Source organism: Carcharhinus amblyrhynchos, unplaced genomic scaffold (genome assembly GCF_965287045.1).
Source record: "Carcharhinus amblyrhynchos unplaced genomic scaffold, sCarAmb.v2.hapA chromosome_1178, whole genome shotgun sequence".
In the NCBI taxonomy this organism is placed as follows: Eukaryota; Metazoa; Chordata; class Chondrichthyes; order Carcharhiniformes; family Carcharhinidae; genus Carcharhinus; species Carcharhinus amblyrhynchos.
The window spans coordinates 1-16,475 of record NW_027650918.1 but is presented as its reverse complement, the minus strand read 5'-3'; the positions used below and the strand labels follow the sequence as shown (position 1 = coordinate 16,475).

The window sequence follows — 16,475 nt, the reverse complement described above, 5'->3', positions numbered from 1 at the left end:
GGAGGAGGAGGGGGGAGGGGTCTAGCGTTAGGGAAGGTGGGGAGCGTGTGGGGAGGGGGGGGGGTGTTGTGTGTGGATGTTGTTGTCGGGAGGAGGAGGAGGAGAGGGAGGGGGAGGGGGGGTCAGCAGTGTTAGGGAAGTGAGGTGGGGAGGGGTGGGGGGGGGTTTGTGTGTGGGTGTTGTTGTTGTAGGGAGGGGGAGGAGGAGAGGGAGGGGGAGGGGGAGGGGGAGGGGGGATCAGCAGTATTAGGGAAGGGAGGGGGTGGGGAGGAGTGGGAGGGGGGTTGTGTGTGGGTGTTGTTGTCGGGAGAGGGAGGGGGAAGAGGAGGAGGAGGAGAGGCAGGGGGAGGGGGGGTCAGCAGTGTTAGGGAAGGGTGGTGGTGGGGGGGGTGGGGAGGAGTGGGGGGGGGGGTTTGTGTGTGGGTGTTGTTGTTGTAGGGAGGGGGAGGGGGGAGGAGAGGGAGGGGGAGGGGGGATCAGCAGTATTAGGGAAGGGAGGTGGTGGGAGGGGTGGGGGGGGGTTGTGTGTGGGTGTTGTTGTCGGGAGAGGGAGGGGGAAGAGGAGGGGGGAGGAGAGGGAGGGGGAGGGGGGGGATCAGCAGTATTAGGGAAGGGAGGTGGTGGGTGGGGGGGGGTGTGTGTATGTATATATATATATATATATTGTGTCTCTGGGCAGTCTTCGCGGCAGCCGCCAGCGCCAGGGGCGGCTGCCCGCCTGCTCCCCGAGCATGTACCTGCCCAGCTGTACCTACTACCTCCCCGAGCTGAGCCCCGTGCCCCCCTTCCTGCCCCCGCCTCCCCCCCGCCCGCTGGGCGGCTATGCCCCCTACCCGCTGCCAGAGGCCAGGCTGGGGGTGGGCAGGGGGGCTGGGGGTGGACAGGGGGGCTGGGCTCCCCCCGAGCCCAGTATGATCCACCCCCGGGACTGCCGCCCGCCGCCGGCGCCCCCCTCCTCCTCCTCCACCCCCTCCACCTCCCCTCTGCTGCTGAAGGGGGCAGAGGGTCCCTACGGCAGGAGCCAGCCCCTGCCCCACTCCCAGTCCCAGCAAACGGCCCACCCCCACCACCAGCGCCAGCTCCCCAGCCTGCCCCGCCGAGCCCACCAGCCAGAGCCGCCGGGGCAGCTCCCCCCTGCCCGGCCCGGGGACGGCAGCGCCCCGCCACGCCGTTTCTTGGCTGCCCCGCACGGCTGGGCCCCGGAGGGGCAGGCGGCCGAGGGAGGCGAGGAGGGCGACTGGGGGGCCGCCCCCCAGCCGCCGGCCGGGCGGGAGGAGAGGGCGGCGGACCGGGGAGACGCGGCGGAGAAGAGCGTCGGGGAGTCGGGTAGGTTCATAACTTGTGTGAAAGAGAGAGAAAGAGGGAGAAGAGAGAGAGAGAGAGATCTGTGTTATATACACGTGCGAGAGAGAAAGTTGTGTGTGTGTGTGTGTGAGAGAGACGGAGAAAGAAGTCTGTGCCTGTACATTTGTGCGAAGGAGAAAGTTGTTTGTGTGTACATGGCGTGTGAGAGAGAGCAAGAGAGAGAAGCAGATCTGTGTGTATATATCTGTGAGTGTGAGAGAAAGAGAGAGATAGATGTGTGTATATATCTGTGTGTGTGAGAGAAAGAGAGAGATAGATGTGTGTGTATATATTTGTGTGAGAGAGAGAAAGGGAGAGAAATAGATGTGTGTATATATCTGTGTGGGAGAGAGAAAGGGAGAGAAATAGATGTGTGTGTATATATTTGTGTGAGGGAGAGAAAGGGAGAGAAATAGATGTGTGTATATATCTGTGTGTGTGAGAGAAAGAGAGAGATAGATGTGTGTGTATATATTTGTGTGAGAGAGAGAAAGAGAGAGATAGATGTGTGTATATATTTGTGTGAGGGAGAGAAAGAGAGAGATAGATGTGTGTATATATTTGTGTGTGGGAGAGAGAAAGAGAGAGATAGATGTGTGTATATATTTGTGTGTGGGAGAGAGAAAGAGAGAGATAGATGTGTGTATATATTTGTGTGAGAGAGAGAAAGGGAGAGAAATAGATGTGTGTATATATTTGTGTGGGAGAGAGAAAGAGAGAGATAGATGTGTGTGTATATATCTGTGTGTGTGAGAGAAAGAGAGAGATAGATGTGTGTGTATATATTTGTGTGAGGGAGAGAAAGAGAGAGATAGATGTGTGTGTATATATTTGTGTGAGAGAGAAAGGGAGAGAAATAAATGTGTGTATATATTTGTGTGGGAGAGAGAAAGAGAGAGATAGATGTGTGTATATATTTGTGTGAGAGAGAGAAAGAGAGAGATAGATGTGTGTATATATTTGTGTGGGAGAGAGAAAGAGAGAGATAGATGTGTGTATATATTTGTGTGAGGGAGAGAAAGCGAGAGATAGATGTGTGTATATATTTGTGTGAGGGAGAGAGAAAGAGAGAGATAGATGTGTGTATATATTTGTGTGAGAGAGAAGGAGAGAGATAGATGTGTGTATATATTTGTGTGAGGGAGGGAAAGGGAGAGAAATAGGTGTGTGTATATATTTGTGTGAGGGAGAGAAAGAGAGAGATAGATGTGTGTGTACATATTTGTGTGAGGGAGAGAAAGAGAGAGATAGATGTGTGTGTATATATTTGTGTGAGAGAGAGAAAGAGAGAGAAATAGATGTGTGTATATATCTGTGTGTGTGAGAGAAAGAGAGAGATAGATGTGTGTATATATTTGTGTGAGAGAGAAAGGGAGAGAAATAGATGTGTGTATATATTTGTGTGAGAGAGAAAGGGAGAGAAATAGATGTGTGTATATATTTGTGTGGGAGAGAGAAAGAGAGAGATAGATGTGTGTGTATATATCTGTGTGTGTGAGAGAAAGAGAGAGATAGATGTGTGTGTATATATTTGTGTGAGAGAGAGAAAGGGAGAGAAATAGATGTGTGTATATATTTGTGTGGGAGAGAGAAAGGGAGAGAAATAGATGTGTGTATATATTTGTGTGAGAGAGAGAAAGGGAGAGAAATAGATGTGTGTATATATTTGTGTGGGAGAGAGAAAGAGAGAGATAGATGTGTGTATATATTTGTATGAGGGAGAGAAAGGGAAAGAAATAGGTGTGTGTATATATTTGTGTGAGAGAGAGAAGGAGAGAGATAGATGTGTGTATATATTTGTATGAGGGAGAGAAAGGGAAAGAAATAGGTGTGTGTATATATTTGTGTGAGGGAGAGAAAGAGAGAAAAAGAGATGTGTGTGTATATATTTGTGTGAGAGAAAGTGCGTGAGAGAGAAAAAGTTGTATCTGTATATCTTCGTGTGTGAGAGAGAGTATGAGAGAAAGAGTTGTGTCTGTATATATGTGTGTCAGAGAGAAAGAGGTCGGTGTGTGTATATATTTGTGAGAGAGAGAGAAAGAGTTGTGTGTGTGTATACATTTTTGAGAGAGAGTATAAGAGAAAGAGTTGTGTCTGTATATATATATATATATTCAGAGAGAAAGAGGTCTGTGTCTATATAATTATGTGAGAGAGGGAGAGAGAGAAAGAAATCTGTGTGTATATATATTTGAGAGAGAGTATGAGAAAGAGTTGTGTCTGTATATATGTGTGTCAGAGAGAAAGAAATCTGTGTGAATATATTTGTGTGTGTGAGAGAGAGAAAGAGATCGGTGTGTATATATTTGTGTGATAGAGAAAGTGTCTGCGAGAGAAAGAGTTGTGTCTGTATATCTGTGTGTCAGAGGGAAAGAGATCTGTATGTATATATTTGTGAGAGAGAAAGAGATCTGTGCGTGTATATATTTGTGTGAGGGAGAGAAAAAGATGTGTGTGTATATATTTGTGTGAGAGAAAGTGTGTGAGAGAGAAACAGTTGTATCAGTATACATTTGTGTGAGAGAGAGAATATGAGAGAAAGAGTTGTGTCTGTATGTATGTACATTCAGAGAGAAAGAGATCTGTGTGTTTATATATTTGTGTGAGAGAGAGAAAGAGAGAGAAAGAAATGTGTGTGTAGATATTTGTGTATGAGAGAGCAAGAGATATGTGTGTGTACGTATCTTTGTGTGAGAGGGAAAGAGTTGGGTGTGTATATATGTATTCAGAGAGAAAGAGATCGGTGTGTATATATATTTGTGAGAGAATGAGAGAGAAAGGGATCTGTGTGTATATATTTGTGTGAGAGAAAGAGAGAGAAAGGGATCTGTGAGTATATATCTGTGTGTGAGAGAGAAAGAGAACTCTGCGTTCTATTTGTGTGAGAGAGAACGAGATCTATGTCTATATATTTGTGTGAGAGAGAGAGAGAGATCGTGTGTATGTATTTGTGTGTGTGAGAGAGAGAGAAAAAGATCTGTGTCTATATATCTGTGTGTGTGAGAGAAAGAGAACTCTGCGTATACATTTGTGTGAGAGAGAGAGAGATCTGTGTCTATATATTTGTGTGAGAGCGGGAAAGAGAGAGAAAGGGATCTGTGTGTATATTTTTGTGTGTGAGATAGAGAGAGAGAAAGAAATCTGTGACTGTATATATTAGTGAGAGTGTGAGAGAGAAAGAGTTTTGTCTGTATATACGTGTTCAGAGAGAAAGACATCTGTGTCTGTATATTTGTGTGAGAGAGGAAGAGACAGAACGGGATCCGTGTGTACATATTTGTGTGTGAGAGAGAGAAAGAGAGAGAAATAGATATGTATATACTTGTGTGTGTGTGAGAGAAAGCGGTCTGTGTGTATATATTTGAGTGAGAGAGAGCGTGTGAGAGACAGTTATTTATATATAAAAGTGTGTGCGAGAGAGAAACAGATGTCTATGTGTTTTTGTGAGAGTGTGCGAGAGAGAAAGAGTTGTTTGTATGTACATGCGTGTACGAGAGAGAGAAAGAGATGTGTGTGTGTATATTTGTGTGTGTGTGAAAGAGAAAGAGTTGTTTGTGTGTATATGTGTGTGTGAGAGAGAGAAAGAGAGAGACAAAGAGATATGTGTGTCTGTATTTGAGGGTATAACAGAGAGTAGATTGTGTGTGTGTGTATATACGTATATATATAACATGTGTGTATGTGTGGGACAGAGAGAGAAAGATGTGTGTATATTTGTGTGAGAGACAGTGTGTGAAAGGTAAATAGTTGTGCGCATATTTTTCTAGTGTGAGAGTGTGTGAGATAGAAAGAGTTGTGCGTATATTTTTGTCTGTGTGTGTGAGAGAGTGTCAGAGAGAGGAAGAGTTTATGTGTATATTGTTGTGGGTATGTGAGAGAGAGCGCGTGAAAGGGAAAAAGTTGTTTGTCTATGTGTGTGTGTGTGTGTGTGTGTGAAAGAGATCCGTGTGTACATTTGTGTGTATGTGTGAGAGAGTTTGAGAGAAAAAGTGTGCGTGTATAAATATATTTATGTAAGACAGAGTATGGGGGAGATGTGTGTGTACTTATGAGTGTTTTTCTGAAAGAGAGAGAGAGGGAGAGAGAATTTTGTTGCACCTATGTGTGTTTGTGTCCGAATATACGTGTGTCGGAGAGGGAATTTGTGTGTGTGTGTGAGACAGAGAGAAAATGCGGTTGTGTCTGAATGTATATGTGTGTGTGTGTGGGACAGAGAGAGAATGTGTCTACCTGAATTTATATATATGTGTGTGAGTGAGACAGAGAGAGAATGTGTCTATCTGAATTTATTTATATGTGTGTGTGAGAGAGAGAGAGACCGAATGTGTCTATCTGAATTTATATATGTGTGTGTTTATGTATGTGCGTGAGAGAGACAAAGAGAGAATGAGTTTGTCTCTGTGTAAATATATAGATGTGTGTGTGCGAGAAAGAGAATGTGGTTGTGTGTTTGTGAATATATATACATATGTGTGTGTGTGAGAGAGAGCGAGATAACGTTTGTCTCTGTACATATATAGATGTGTGAGAGAGAGAGAATTTGTGTGTCTACCTATATATTTACCTATGGATGTGTACGTGTGTGTGAGAGAGAGAGAGAAAAAATGTGTCTGTCTGTGTGTGTATATATATATATGAGAGAGAGAATGTGCGTGTGTCCGAATATATATGTGTGAGAGAGAAAGAGCGAGAGAATATCTTTTAGATGTGAGAGAGAATTTGTGTGTCTATATACATATTTATACATACATATTTATACATATATATGTGTGTGAGAGAGAAAAAATGTGTGCCTGTAGATATATATACGTGTGTGAGAGAGAGAGAGAGAAAGAGACGTGTGTGTGTGTGAGAGAGAGAGAGAGAGAAGTGCCTGCGGTTGAGCACGGCCGATGTTAAATTTTCTTGGCCAGTTTTTATGTGGATTTTTATAAGCGTGTGGGGTGGGGGGAGAGAGGTTTATTGAAAGGAGGGCGAGTGCCGTGTTTCAATCCTGAATGTGTTTTGTTTTTAGGGTGGGGAGCCCTGCTTGGAGTAGGGCGAGAGATTGCAGGCAGGGGAGGGGTAAGGAACTAACGTATCACCTCGCTTCAACTCTGAGAAAGCTTGTGAAATGTTTAAGACTCGGCTCCCTGGTTCATAAGAGAGGCTCGTTAAAAGTAGTTTCCCTCCCTCCCTCTGTGTGTGTCTCTCTCCTCTGACTCTCCCCCTCTCGCCCTCCTTCCCAATATTAAACTCAATTGAGCGTTGCATAACACCAGATTCCGCGCGAATCTCCGACCACTTCCCCGCTGGCTGGCTAAACCTTTAAAATGTTATTTTTTCCACTGTTACATGAGTCAGCGAGAACGCGCCACAGACGGGATAAACTAGTGTGTGCTAAATGGTGCAATGAAATCATAATTTACAGAGATACAATGAACGACAAAGTCGCGTCCCGTAACTCGCGTTTAATGCAGTAATTTGTAATAATTAATAGCGATGCAATGTGTAAACAGCGTGAGAGTTACACAACAGTGTGACTGGGGTTTAATACAGTAAATTTACAGTAATTAATGGAGATACAATGTGTAAACAGTGTGACAGTTACACACACAGTGTGACTGAGGTTTAATACAGTAATGTTACAGTAATTAATGGAGATACAATGTGTAAACAGTGTGACAGTTACACACACAGTGTGACTGAGGTTTAATACAGTAATGTTACAGTAATTAATGGAGGTACAATGTGTAAACAGTGTAAGAGTTACACACAGTGTGACTGGTGTTTAATACAGTAATGTTACAGTAATTAATGGAGATACAATGTGTAAACAGTGTGACAGTTACACACACAGTGTGACTGGTGTTTAATACAGTAATGTTACAGTAATTAATGGAGATACAATGTGTAAACAGTGTAACAGTTACACACACAGTGTGACCGGGGTTTAATACAGTAATGTTACAGTAATTAACAGCGATACAATGTGTAAACAGTGTGACAATTACACACACATTGTGACTGGGGTTTAATACAGTAATATTACAGGAATTAATAGCGATACAATGAGGGAGAAACAGTGACAAATCAAACGGTATGATAGGTTAAATATTAGCAGATTTCAACATTGAATACAGGAGTTGGGACATCTTGGTGTATCAATGTGTTACAGTGAAGAGTATGGGTATATAAGAGTGTTACAGTGAGGGGTGTGGGGTATGTCAGAATGTTACAGTGAGGGGTGTGGGGTATATCAGAGTGTTACAGTGAGGGGTGTGGGATATATCAGAGTGTTACAGTGAGGGGTGTGGGGTATATCAGAGTGTTACAGTGAGGGGTGTGGGGTATATCAGAGAGTTACAGTGAGGGGTGTGGGGTATATCAGAGTGTTACAGTGAGGAGTGTGGGGTATATCAGAGTGTTACAGTGAGGGGTGTGGGGTATATCAGAGTGTTACAGTGAGGGGTGTGGGGTATATCAGAGTGTTACAGTGAGGGGTGTGGGGTATATCAGAGTGTTACAGTGAGGGGTGTGGGATATATCAGAGTGACAATGTGGGGTGTGGACAGGACTTACTCAGTTAATGGTAGGGCGTTGGGGAGAGTTACAGAACAAAGAGATCTAGGGGGACAGGTTTAGCTCCTTGAAAGTGGAGTCCCAGGTGGACAGAGTGGTGAAGAAGGCATTGGGCATGCTTGGTTTCATCGGTCAGAACATTGAATACAGGAGTTGGGACGTCTTGTTGAAGTTGTACAAGACATTGGTAAGGCCACACTTAGAATACTGTGTACAGTTCTGGTCACCCTATTATAGAAAGGATATTATTAAACTAGAAAGAGTGCAGAAAAGATTTACTAGGATGCTACCGGGGACTTTTGATGGATTGAGTAATAAGGAGAGGCTGGGATAGACTGGGCCTTTTTTCTCTGGAGCGTAGGAGGCAGAGGGCTGATCTTATAGAGGTCTATAAAATAATGAGGGGCACAGATCAGCTAGATAGTCAATATCTTTTCCCCAAAGGTAGGGGAGTCTAAAACTAGAGGGCAGAGGTTTAAGGTGAGGGGGGAGAGATACAAAAGGGTCCAGAGGGAGCAATTTTTTCACACAGAGGGTGGTGAGTGTCTGGAACGAGCTGCCAGTTACATGGGTGCGATGGGTAGAGAGGGATATGGGGCAAACACGGGCAATTGGGATTAGCTTAGTGGTTAAAAATGTAGAGGTGGCATGGACAATTTGGGCTGAAGAGTCTTCTTCCATTCGAATTTTTTTATCCATCCATGGGCCATGGGTGTCACTGGCTGGTTCAGTATTTACTGCCCCTCCCTAGTTGCCCCTTGGAGGGACAGTTGAGAATTGACCACATTGGGTGTGTGTCTCTGGAGTCACATGTAGGCCAGACCGGGGTAAGGACGGCAGATTTCCTTCCCTAAAGGGGAACCAGATGGGTTTCCCCCACAATGGGGGTCATCAGTAGATTCTTAATCCCAGATATTTTTTATTGAATTCAAATTCCCACCGTCTCCATGGATGGGATTTGAACCCGGGTCCCCCCAGAACATCAGCTGGAGTTTCTGAATCGCTATGACTGTAACGTCGCACTAAGGATACAATGAAATATTGCAGGACGTGGAGAACAGTGTGGATTTTATACTTATAAAGTAACAGGAATCAATATCAGATAGCGATGGGGACCATCAGAGGATACAGCAGGATATCGATCGGTTGGAGACTTGGGCGGAGAGAAGGCAGATGGAGTTTAATCCGGACAAATGCGAGATAATGCATTTTGGAAGGTCTAACACAGATAGGAAATATACAGTAAATGGCAGAACCCTTAAGAGTATTGAGAGGCAGAGGGATCGGGGCGTACAGACACACAGGGTCACTGAAAGTGGCAATGCAGGTGGAGAAGGTGGTCAAGAAGGCACACGGCAATGCTTGCCTTCATCGGCCGGGGGCACTGAGTTTAAAAATTGGCGAGTCATGTGGCAGCTTTATAGAACCTTAGTGAGGCCGCACTTGGAAATATAGTGTTCAATTCTGGGTCACCCACACTACCAGAAGGATGTGGAGGCTTTGGAGAGGGTTACAGAAAAGATTTACCAGGATGTTGCCCCTGGTCTGGAGGGGCATTAGCTATGAGGGGAGGTTGGAGAAACTTGGTTTGTTCTCACTGGAGATTGAGGGGGAGACCTGATAGAAGTCTACAAGATTATGAGGGACAGAGTGGATAGTCAGAAGCTTTTCCCCCCCCCCCCCCCAGGGTGGAAGAGTCAATTGCTGGGGGGGGGGGCACAAGTTTAAGGTGCGAGGGGCAAGGTTTAAAGGAGATGTACGAGGCAGATTTTTTTTTTACACAGAGGGGGGTGGGTGCCTGGAACTCGCTGCCGGGGGGAGGGAGTGGAAGCGGATACGATAGTGAGTTTTAAGGGGCATCTGGACAAATCCATGAATAGGATGGGAATAGAGGGATAGGGTCCCCGGAAGGGTAAGGGGGGGGGGGGGCGGTTTAGTTCAGATAGGGGGCAGCATGGTGGGTGCAGGAGGGGCCTGCGCTGGGATTTTCTTAGGTCAGTAGTGGCGGGCACAGCAGTAGGTGGAAGAGAGTTACAGGGATGGTGGGTTTATTAACTGATATAAAACTAAGTCATAAAGCGCAGCAAAACTCTTTATATCAGGGAGATAGACCGAAGGTTGTAGAGCTAAGCTGCCAGGTTTACAATTAATCTGCACGCGATTTTTAACAATATGTTTGAAAGGTATATTTTTTTAAAATTAGATGCGGTGAGTTTAGTTGGGGAAAAGTGTTGTCATTATTATATTTATAAAGGTACTTATGCGTCTATTTGAGTTTAATTGTCTCTCTTTCTCTCACCCCTCTCTCTCTGTCTCCTATTTCGCTCTCTCCCTCTATCTCTGTCCCTCTCTCCGTCTCACCATCTCGCTCCGTCTCTCTCTCTCTCTCTCCCTCTGTCTCTATCTCTCTCTGGGCCTCTGTCTGTCTCTAACTCTATGCGTTTGCGTCTCTCTCTGTGTCTGTCTCTCTCACTGCGTGCCTCTGTACTACTCTCTCTCTCTCTCCATCTTTCTCTCTCTCTCTATGTCTCAATCTATCTGCGCGTATCTTCCCCACCCCACGCCTTCCTCTGCCTCTCTCCATCTGTCTCTGTATCTCTCTCTGTCTCTCTCTCTGTCTCTCTGTCTGTCTGTATCTATCTGCGTGCGCATCTCTCTCTCTCTCTATCTTTCCGGGTCTCTCTCGCTCTCTCTCTCTCTCTCTCTATCTATCTTTCTGGGTCTCTCTCTCTCTCTGTCTATCTTTCTGGGTCTCTCTCTCTCTCTGTCACTCCATCTTTCCCTCTGTGACCCTCTATTTTTTTCTGTGTGTGTGTGTGTGTGTCTGTATCTCTGCATGTCTGGGCGTCACTCCCTCTTTCTCTCCGTCTCTCTCTCTCTCTCCGTACCTCTATCTTTGCGTCTCTCTCTATCTCTCCCACTCTCGCGCGTTCTCCGTCTCTGACTTTTGCCTCCCCGTCTCTCTCTATCTCCGTCTCTCTCTCTCTTTGTTTCTCTGTCGCTTTCTCTCTCTCTCTTTCATTCCCCGTCTCTCTCTGTCTCCGTCTCTCTCTCTCTTTCTCCCCGACTCTGCTTCTCTCTCTCTCTCTGTCTTTCTCTCTCCACCACTGTCTGTCTCTCTCTCTCTTCGTCTCTCACTGTCTCCATCTCATTCCCCCGTCTCTCTCTCTCTCTCTGTCCTTGTCTCTCTGTCTCTCTCTCTGTCTCTCTCTCTCTGTTTCTCTCTCTCGCCGTCTCTGTCTCTTTGAATCTCTCTCTTATTCCCCATGTCTCTCTCTCTCTGTCTCTCTCTCTCTCTGTCTCTTTCTCTCTCCCTCTCTTTGTCTCTCTCTGTCTCTCTCATAAACTCTCTCTCTGCCTCTGTGTCTCTCTCTCTCTATCTCTCTAACTCTCTCTGAATCTCTCTCTCTGTCCCTTTGTCTCTCTGTCTCTCTCTCTCTATCGCTCTCTCCCTGCGCCCCCCCCCCACCCCGTCTCCCTTTCTATCTCTCTGTCTCTGTCTCTCTATCTCTCTGTCTCCCCCTCTCTCTGTCTTTCCAGGCGGGCCCCGTGCCCGGAAGAAGAGATGCCCCTACACCAAGTTCCAGATCCGGGAGCTGGAGCGGGAATTCTTTTTCAATGTCTACATCAATAAGGAGAAGCGCTTACAACTCTCCCGCATCCTGAACCTCAGCGACCGGCAGGTCAAAATCTGGTTTCAGAACAGGCGGATGAAGGAAAAGAAATTGAACCGGGATCGCCTACAGTACTTCTCGGGGAACCCCCTCTTGTGAACTCTCCTCCAAAGAGGGAGGGACGGAGGGGGGAGGAGGGGGGGGCAGGGTGGTTGCCGGGTGCAGAACTGGACACACACACACAGAGCCCCCATGTAAAGAAAGGATTGGAAGTGAGGAGTGGGAAGGAGGTCGACGGAAAGGATTCGCCAACCTCCTCCAACACCTCCCTCAGAATCGGGAGACTTGTGACAGCCGTCTTTTATCACTTAGACTTTACCAGAACGGGGAAAACACCAAAAGAAACGAACAAGTTAACCTAATTGGTGTCGTTTTTTTTTCTCTCTCTCTCTCTCTTAATTATTATTTTTACAGAGCTTGTATAATTTTAATTTAACACGATTTAATTATGAATAGTTCGAATGTGATCATCTCCACCCCGCCCCGAACACACGCACTCAGGAGGTGAGAGTGTTCTTGTTCGCCGGAGGAAGGGGAGGAATTGAATTCTCTCTACATGCTTCCACCTCCGGCTGCTGCTTCGATTTTCGGGGGACAGAGAAACAGCGATTGTCGACAGAGTATCTCCTGCCAACACAACAGACCCAATATGAAGGAGCAAAGAGCAGGAAAGTGTAAACATCGAGGCGAGAACGGAATGGATCTGGCACTCCAATCACAGACTGCAAAGAAATATGTCTTTGTTGTGTTGTTATTTCTGATGTGTGTGTGTGTGAGAGAGTGTGTATGTGTGTGTGAGAGAGAGTGTGCGAGAGAGAGTGTGTGAGAGAGAGTGTGTGAGAGAGACTGTGTGTGTGAGAGAGTGTGTGTGTGAGAGTGTGTGTGTGAGAGATCGTGTGTGTGTGAGACAGTGTGTGTGTGAGAGAGAGTGTGTATGTGTGTGAGAGAGAGAGTGTGTGTGAGAGAGAGTGTGTATGTGTGTGAGAGAGAGAGTGTGTGTGAGAGAGAGAGTGTGTGTGTGAGAGTGAGTGTGAGAGTGCGTGAGTGTCAGAGAGAGTGAGTGTGTGAGAGAGTGTGTGAGAGAGTGTGTGAGAAAGTGTGTGAGAGTGTGTGTGAGAGTGAGTGAGTGTGAGAGAGAGTGAGTGTGAGAGAGAGTGAGTGTGAGAGAGAGTGAGTGTGAGAGAGAGTGAGTGTGAGAGAGAGTGTGTGAGAGAGTGTGTGTGAGAGAGAGTGTGAGAGTGTGTGTGTGAGAGTGAGTGAGTGTGAGAGAGAGTGAGTGTGAGAGAGAGTGAGTGTGAGAGAGAGTGAGTGTGAGAAAGTGTGTGTGAGAGTGTGTGTGCGTGAGAGAGTGTGTGAGAGTGTGTGTGTGAGAGTGAGTGAGTGTGAGAGAGAGTGAGTGTGAGAGAGAGTGAGTGTGAGAAAGTGTGTGTGAGTGTGTGTGAGAGTGTGTGTGCGTGAGAGAGTGTGTGTGTGTGAATGTTTGTGTGTGTGTCTGTGTCTGTGTCTGTGTCTGTTGACATGTTTAATGTCCCTTGCTGCCTGCTCAGTAATAACTTACGTGGCGGACTTGCCGAGTATCCGGAAGAGGCGCCCCCCGCCCTTACACTGAGGGGAGATTCTTCCTCTGTGAGTCTTTAATGTGAAACTGACTTTAAACAGCAACTTTCCAATAAAGAACTGTGATGCCAGGTCTGGACATCCCAATATAAAATGTTTTAGCGGCGTTTGTGACTAGACAGGTCTTCATAATAATCGGATTAAGTCTCTCTCTCTCTCTGTTTCTCTCTAAGTCTCTCTCTCTCTCTAGCTCTGTGTGTGTGTGTGTCCGTCTCTCTCTGTCTCTCTCTCTGTCTCTGTCTGTTTGTCTCTCTCTCTCTATTTCTCTCTACCTCTATCTGTTTTTTTTTCTCTCTCTCTCATTGTCTCCCTCTCTGTCTGTCTCTCTCTGTCTGTATCTCTGCCTGTCTCTGTCTCTCCGTTGCTCTCTCTCTCTCTCTTTGCCTGTCTATCTCTCTGTCTCTGTCACCCTCTCTGTCTCTCACTCTGTCTCTGTTTCTGTCTCTCTTTTTCTCTCTCTCTATCGCATTTTCTGTCAATCTGTTTTCCTGTCTCTCTCTCTCTCTCTGTCTCTCCCTCTCTCTGTCTCTTTCTTTCTCCCTCTCTCCCTCTCTGCCTCTCTCTCTGTCTATCTCCCTCTCTCTGTCTTTCTCTCTCTCTCTCTCTGTCTCTCCCTCTCTCTCTCTCTCTTTTTCTCCCTCTCTCTCTGCCTCTCTCTCTGTCTGTCTCCCTCTCTCTGTCTTTCTCTCTCTCTCTCTCTCTCTCTCTGTCTCTCCCTCTCTCTCTCTGTCTGTTTCTCGTTCTCCCCAGGTTACAAGACTGAAGTATTTCATTCTAAGTAGGGATACGGCGGTAGGGGGAGGGGGTAAGGGAAAGTGGGGGGCGGGGGGCGTTGGTGGTGGTAAACACGGCCTATTAAGAACCACATTTTGAATTGTAATTTAAAGTCCATTCCTGTGTCACGCAGGCAGGGAAAAGAGTCGGGGAATTAGCAAGTGACAAGTACTCTCCATCCGCTAACAATCTGCAAACACTCCCAAGGAAGAAATAAAATAACGTGAGTTAATAACATTTTAATTTCAAACAAAAAAGAGAGAGGGTGAGAGAGAGTGTGTGTGAGAGAGACTGTGTGTGTGTGAGAGAGAGTGTGTGTGAGAGAGAGTGTGTGTGAGAGAGAGTGTGTGTGTGTGAGAGAGTGTGTATGAGTGAGAGAGATAGTGTGTGAGAGATTGTGAGAGAGAGAGTGTGTGAGAGAGAGAGTGTGCGTGAGAGAGAGAGTGTGTGTGTGAGAGAGAGAGACTGTGTGTGAGAGAGAGTGTGTGAGAGAGTGTGTGTGTGAGAGAGAGAGTGTGAGAGAGAGTGGGTGAGTGAGAGAGAGTGTGTGTGTGAGAGAGAGTGTGTGTGAGAGAGAGAGTGTGTGTGAGAGAGTGTTTGAGAAGTGTGTGAGAGAGTGTGTGTGAGAGACAGAGTGTGTGAGAGGGAGTGTGTTTGTGTGTGAGAGTGTGTGTGTGAGAGAGAGAGTGGGTGAGCGAGAGAGGGTGGGTGTGTGAGAGAGAGTGTGTGTGAGAGAGAGTGAGAATGTGCGTGAGAGGGAGTGTGTGTGTGTGAGTGTGTGTGTGTGAGAGAGACTGTGTGAGAGAGGGTGTGTGAGAGAGTGTGTGTGTGAGAGAGAGAGTGTGTAAGAGAAAGTCTGTGTGAGAAAGATTGTGTGTATGTGTGTGTATGTGAGCAAGTGTTTGTGTCTGAGACAGAGGATGTGTGTAAGTGTGTGTGTGCATATGTATATTTCGGGTAGGTGTAAGTATGTGTCTCTGTGAGAGCGTGTGAGAAAGAAAACTTGTGCATGAGTGGGTGTGTGTGAGAGAGGCAGAGTGGATGTGTCAGATATGGATGTGTGTGTGAGAGAGAGAGAGATGGAGAGAGAGGAAGGAAGGAAGGAAGGAGAGGGAAACTGTGAGAGAGAAAAAAATATTTTGTGCTTGTGTGTGTGTGTGTGTGGACGATTAGCTCACAGTTTCAACAACTCTAATCAAAAACGTGACAATAAAGTTGCATTCATCTGAAAAACATAGAACATGCAGAACATTTATATATGTATATTTTATATATATTTGGAGAGTGACATAAATATCTCACGTGTGTATATATTACTCACATGATCTTCTCGTGGACTCAGCTCCACTTACCCTCCCCGCTCACCATAACCCTTAATCCCTTCAGAAATCTATCTCTCCTTGTCTTAAAGAACATTCAGTGAGGGAGCCTCAACTGGGACAGGGGAATTCCACAAGAATTTCATTTATCATTGCAGCAGGTGGAGAGGGGGAGCATGGACAAGTTGGGCCGAAGGGCCTGTTTCTATGCTCTGTGATTTTCTATTATATATATGATTTTTAATGCATATACATATACATTTTGTGCATATACGTTATATTTTGATAAAATGTATACATATACTTATATATTTATAACAGTGCATATCTATCTCACATGTAGGTAATTTGCAAATATATGATTTTATATATATGTTTGTGTGTGTGTTTGTGTGTGTGTGTTTGCGTGTGTTTGTGTGTGTGTGTTTGCGTGTGTGTGTGTGTGTGCATATAAATGTAATCTGTGCCTAGTTTGGAAAGGTTGAGGAGATGGCCCAGACACACTTACTTAATGGGAACTCTATCTAGTCTAGATCACATTATAAACACTTAAAAGAAGAAAAGAGAGAGGGAGAGAGAGAGACAGAGACAGAGAGACAGAGAGAGAGAGACACACACACACAGAGAGGGGAAGAGAGAGACACAGAGAGAGAGAGAGAGAGGCAGAGAGAGAAAGAGAGAGAGAGACAGAGAGAGAGACAGAGAGAGAAAGAGCGAGAGACAGAGAGAGAGACAGAGAGAGAGAGAGACAGAGAGAGACAGAGAGAGAGAGACAGAGACAGACAGAGAGAGCAACCAGGAATCCAGAACGACTTGTTTCATTCTTAATTAACCAGTCGACAGGGTAGACCAACCCCCTCCCCCCACCAGAACTCCCCCATCCCTCCCCCACCCAACACCCCCCACCCCCCCACTCTCCCCCTCACATCCGCTGTCAGACAGTTAAAAAAAATCAAGTGGCAAATGCCTGGGAACGGCGGGTCATTTCCAGGGGATTAACTTTGATGTTGGCCGGCACACTATCCTTACTGCCCACCCTCCAATAGGTATATTAAAAAACACACACACACAGGAACAAGTTCAACTACCGCCATCAAATGGGGCTGGGGGGAGCTGGGGGAGAAGGGGAGGGGGGCAGCCAGCTAGATGTGAAACTTCGCAAAGAAGCGAGAATTCTTATCGACTG

The 16,475-nt window shown here is 46.1% G+C and overlaps 1 protein-coding gene across 1 annotated transcript; it reads left to right on the top strand.

The window, feature by feature from the left end:
- Positions 1-731: 731 nt before the first annotated feature.
- Positions 732-11,693, top strand: LOC145340591 (uncharacterized). Its single transcript, XM_080185059.1, has 2 exons — positions 732-1,326; positions 11,446-11,693. Exons 1-2 carry the CDS (start codon positions 732-734, stop codon positions 11,676-11,678), a joined length of 828 nt encoding a protein of 275 aa, XP_080041185.1. The 3' UTR covers positions 11,679-11,693.
- Positions 11,694-16,475: the final 4,782 nt, after the last annotated feature.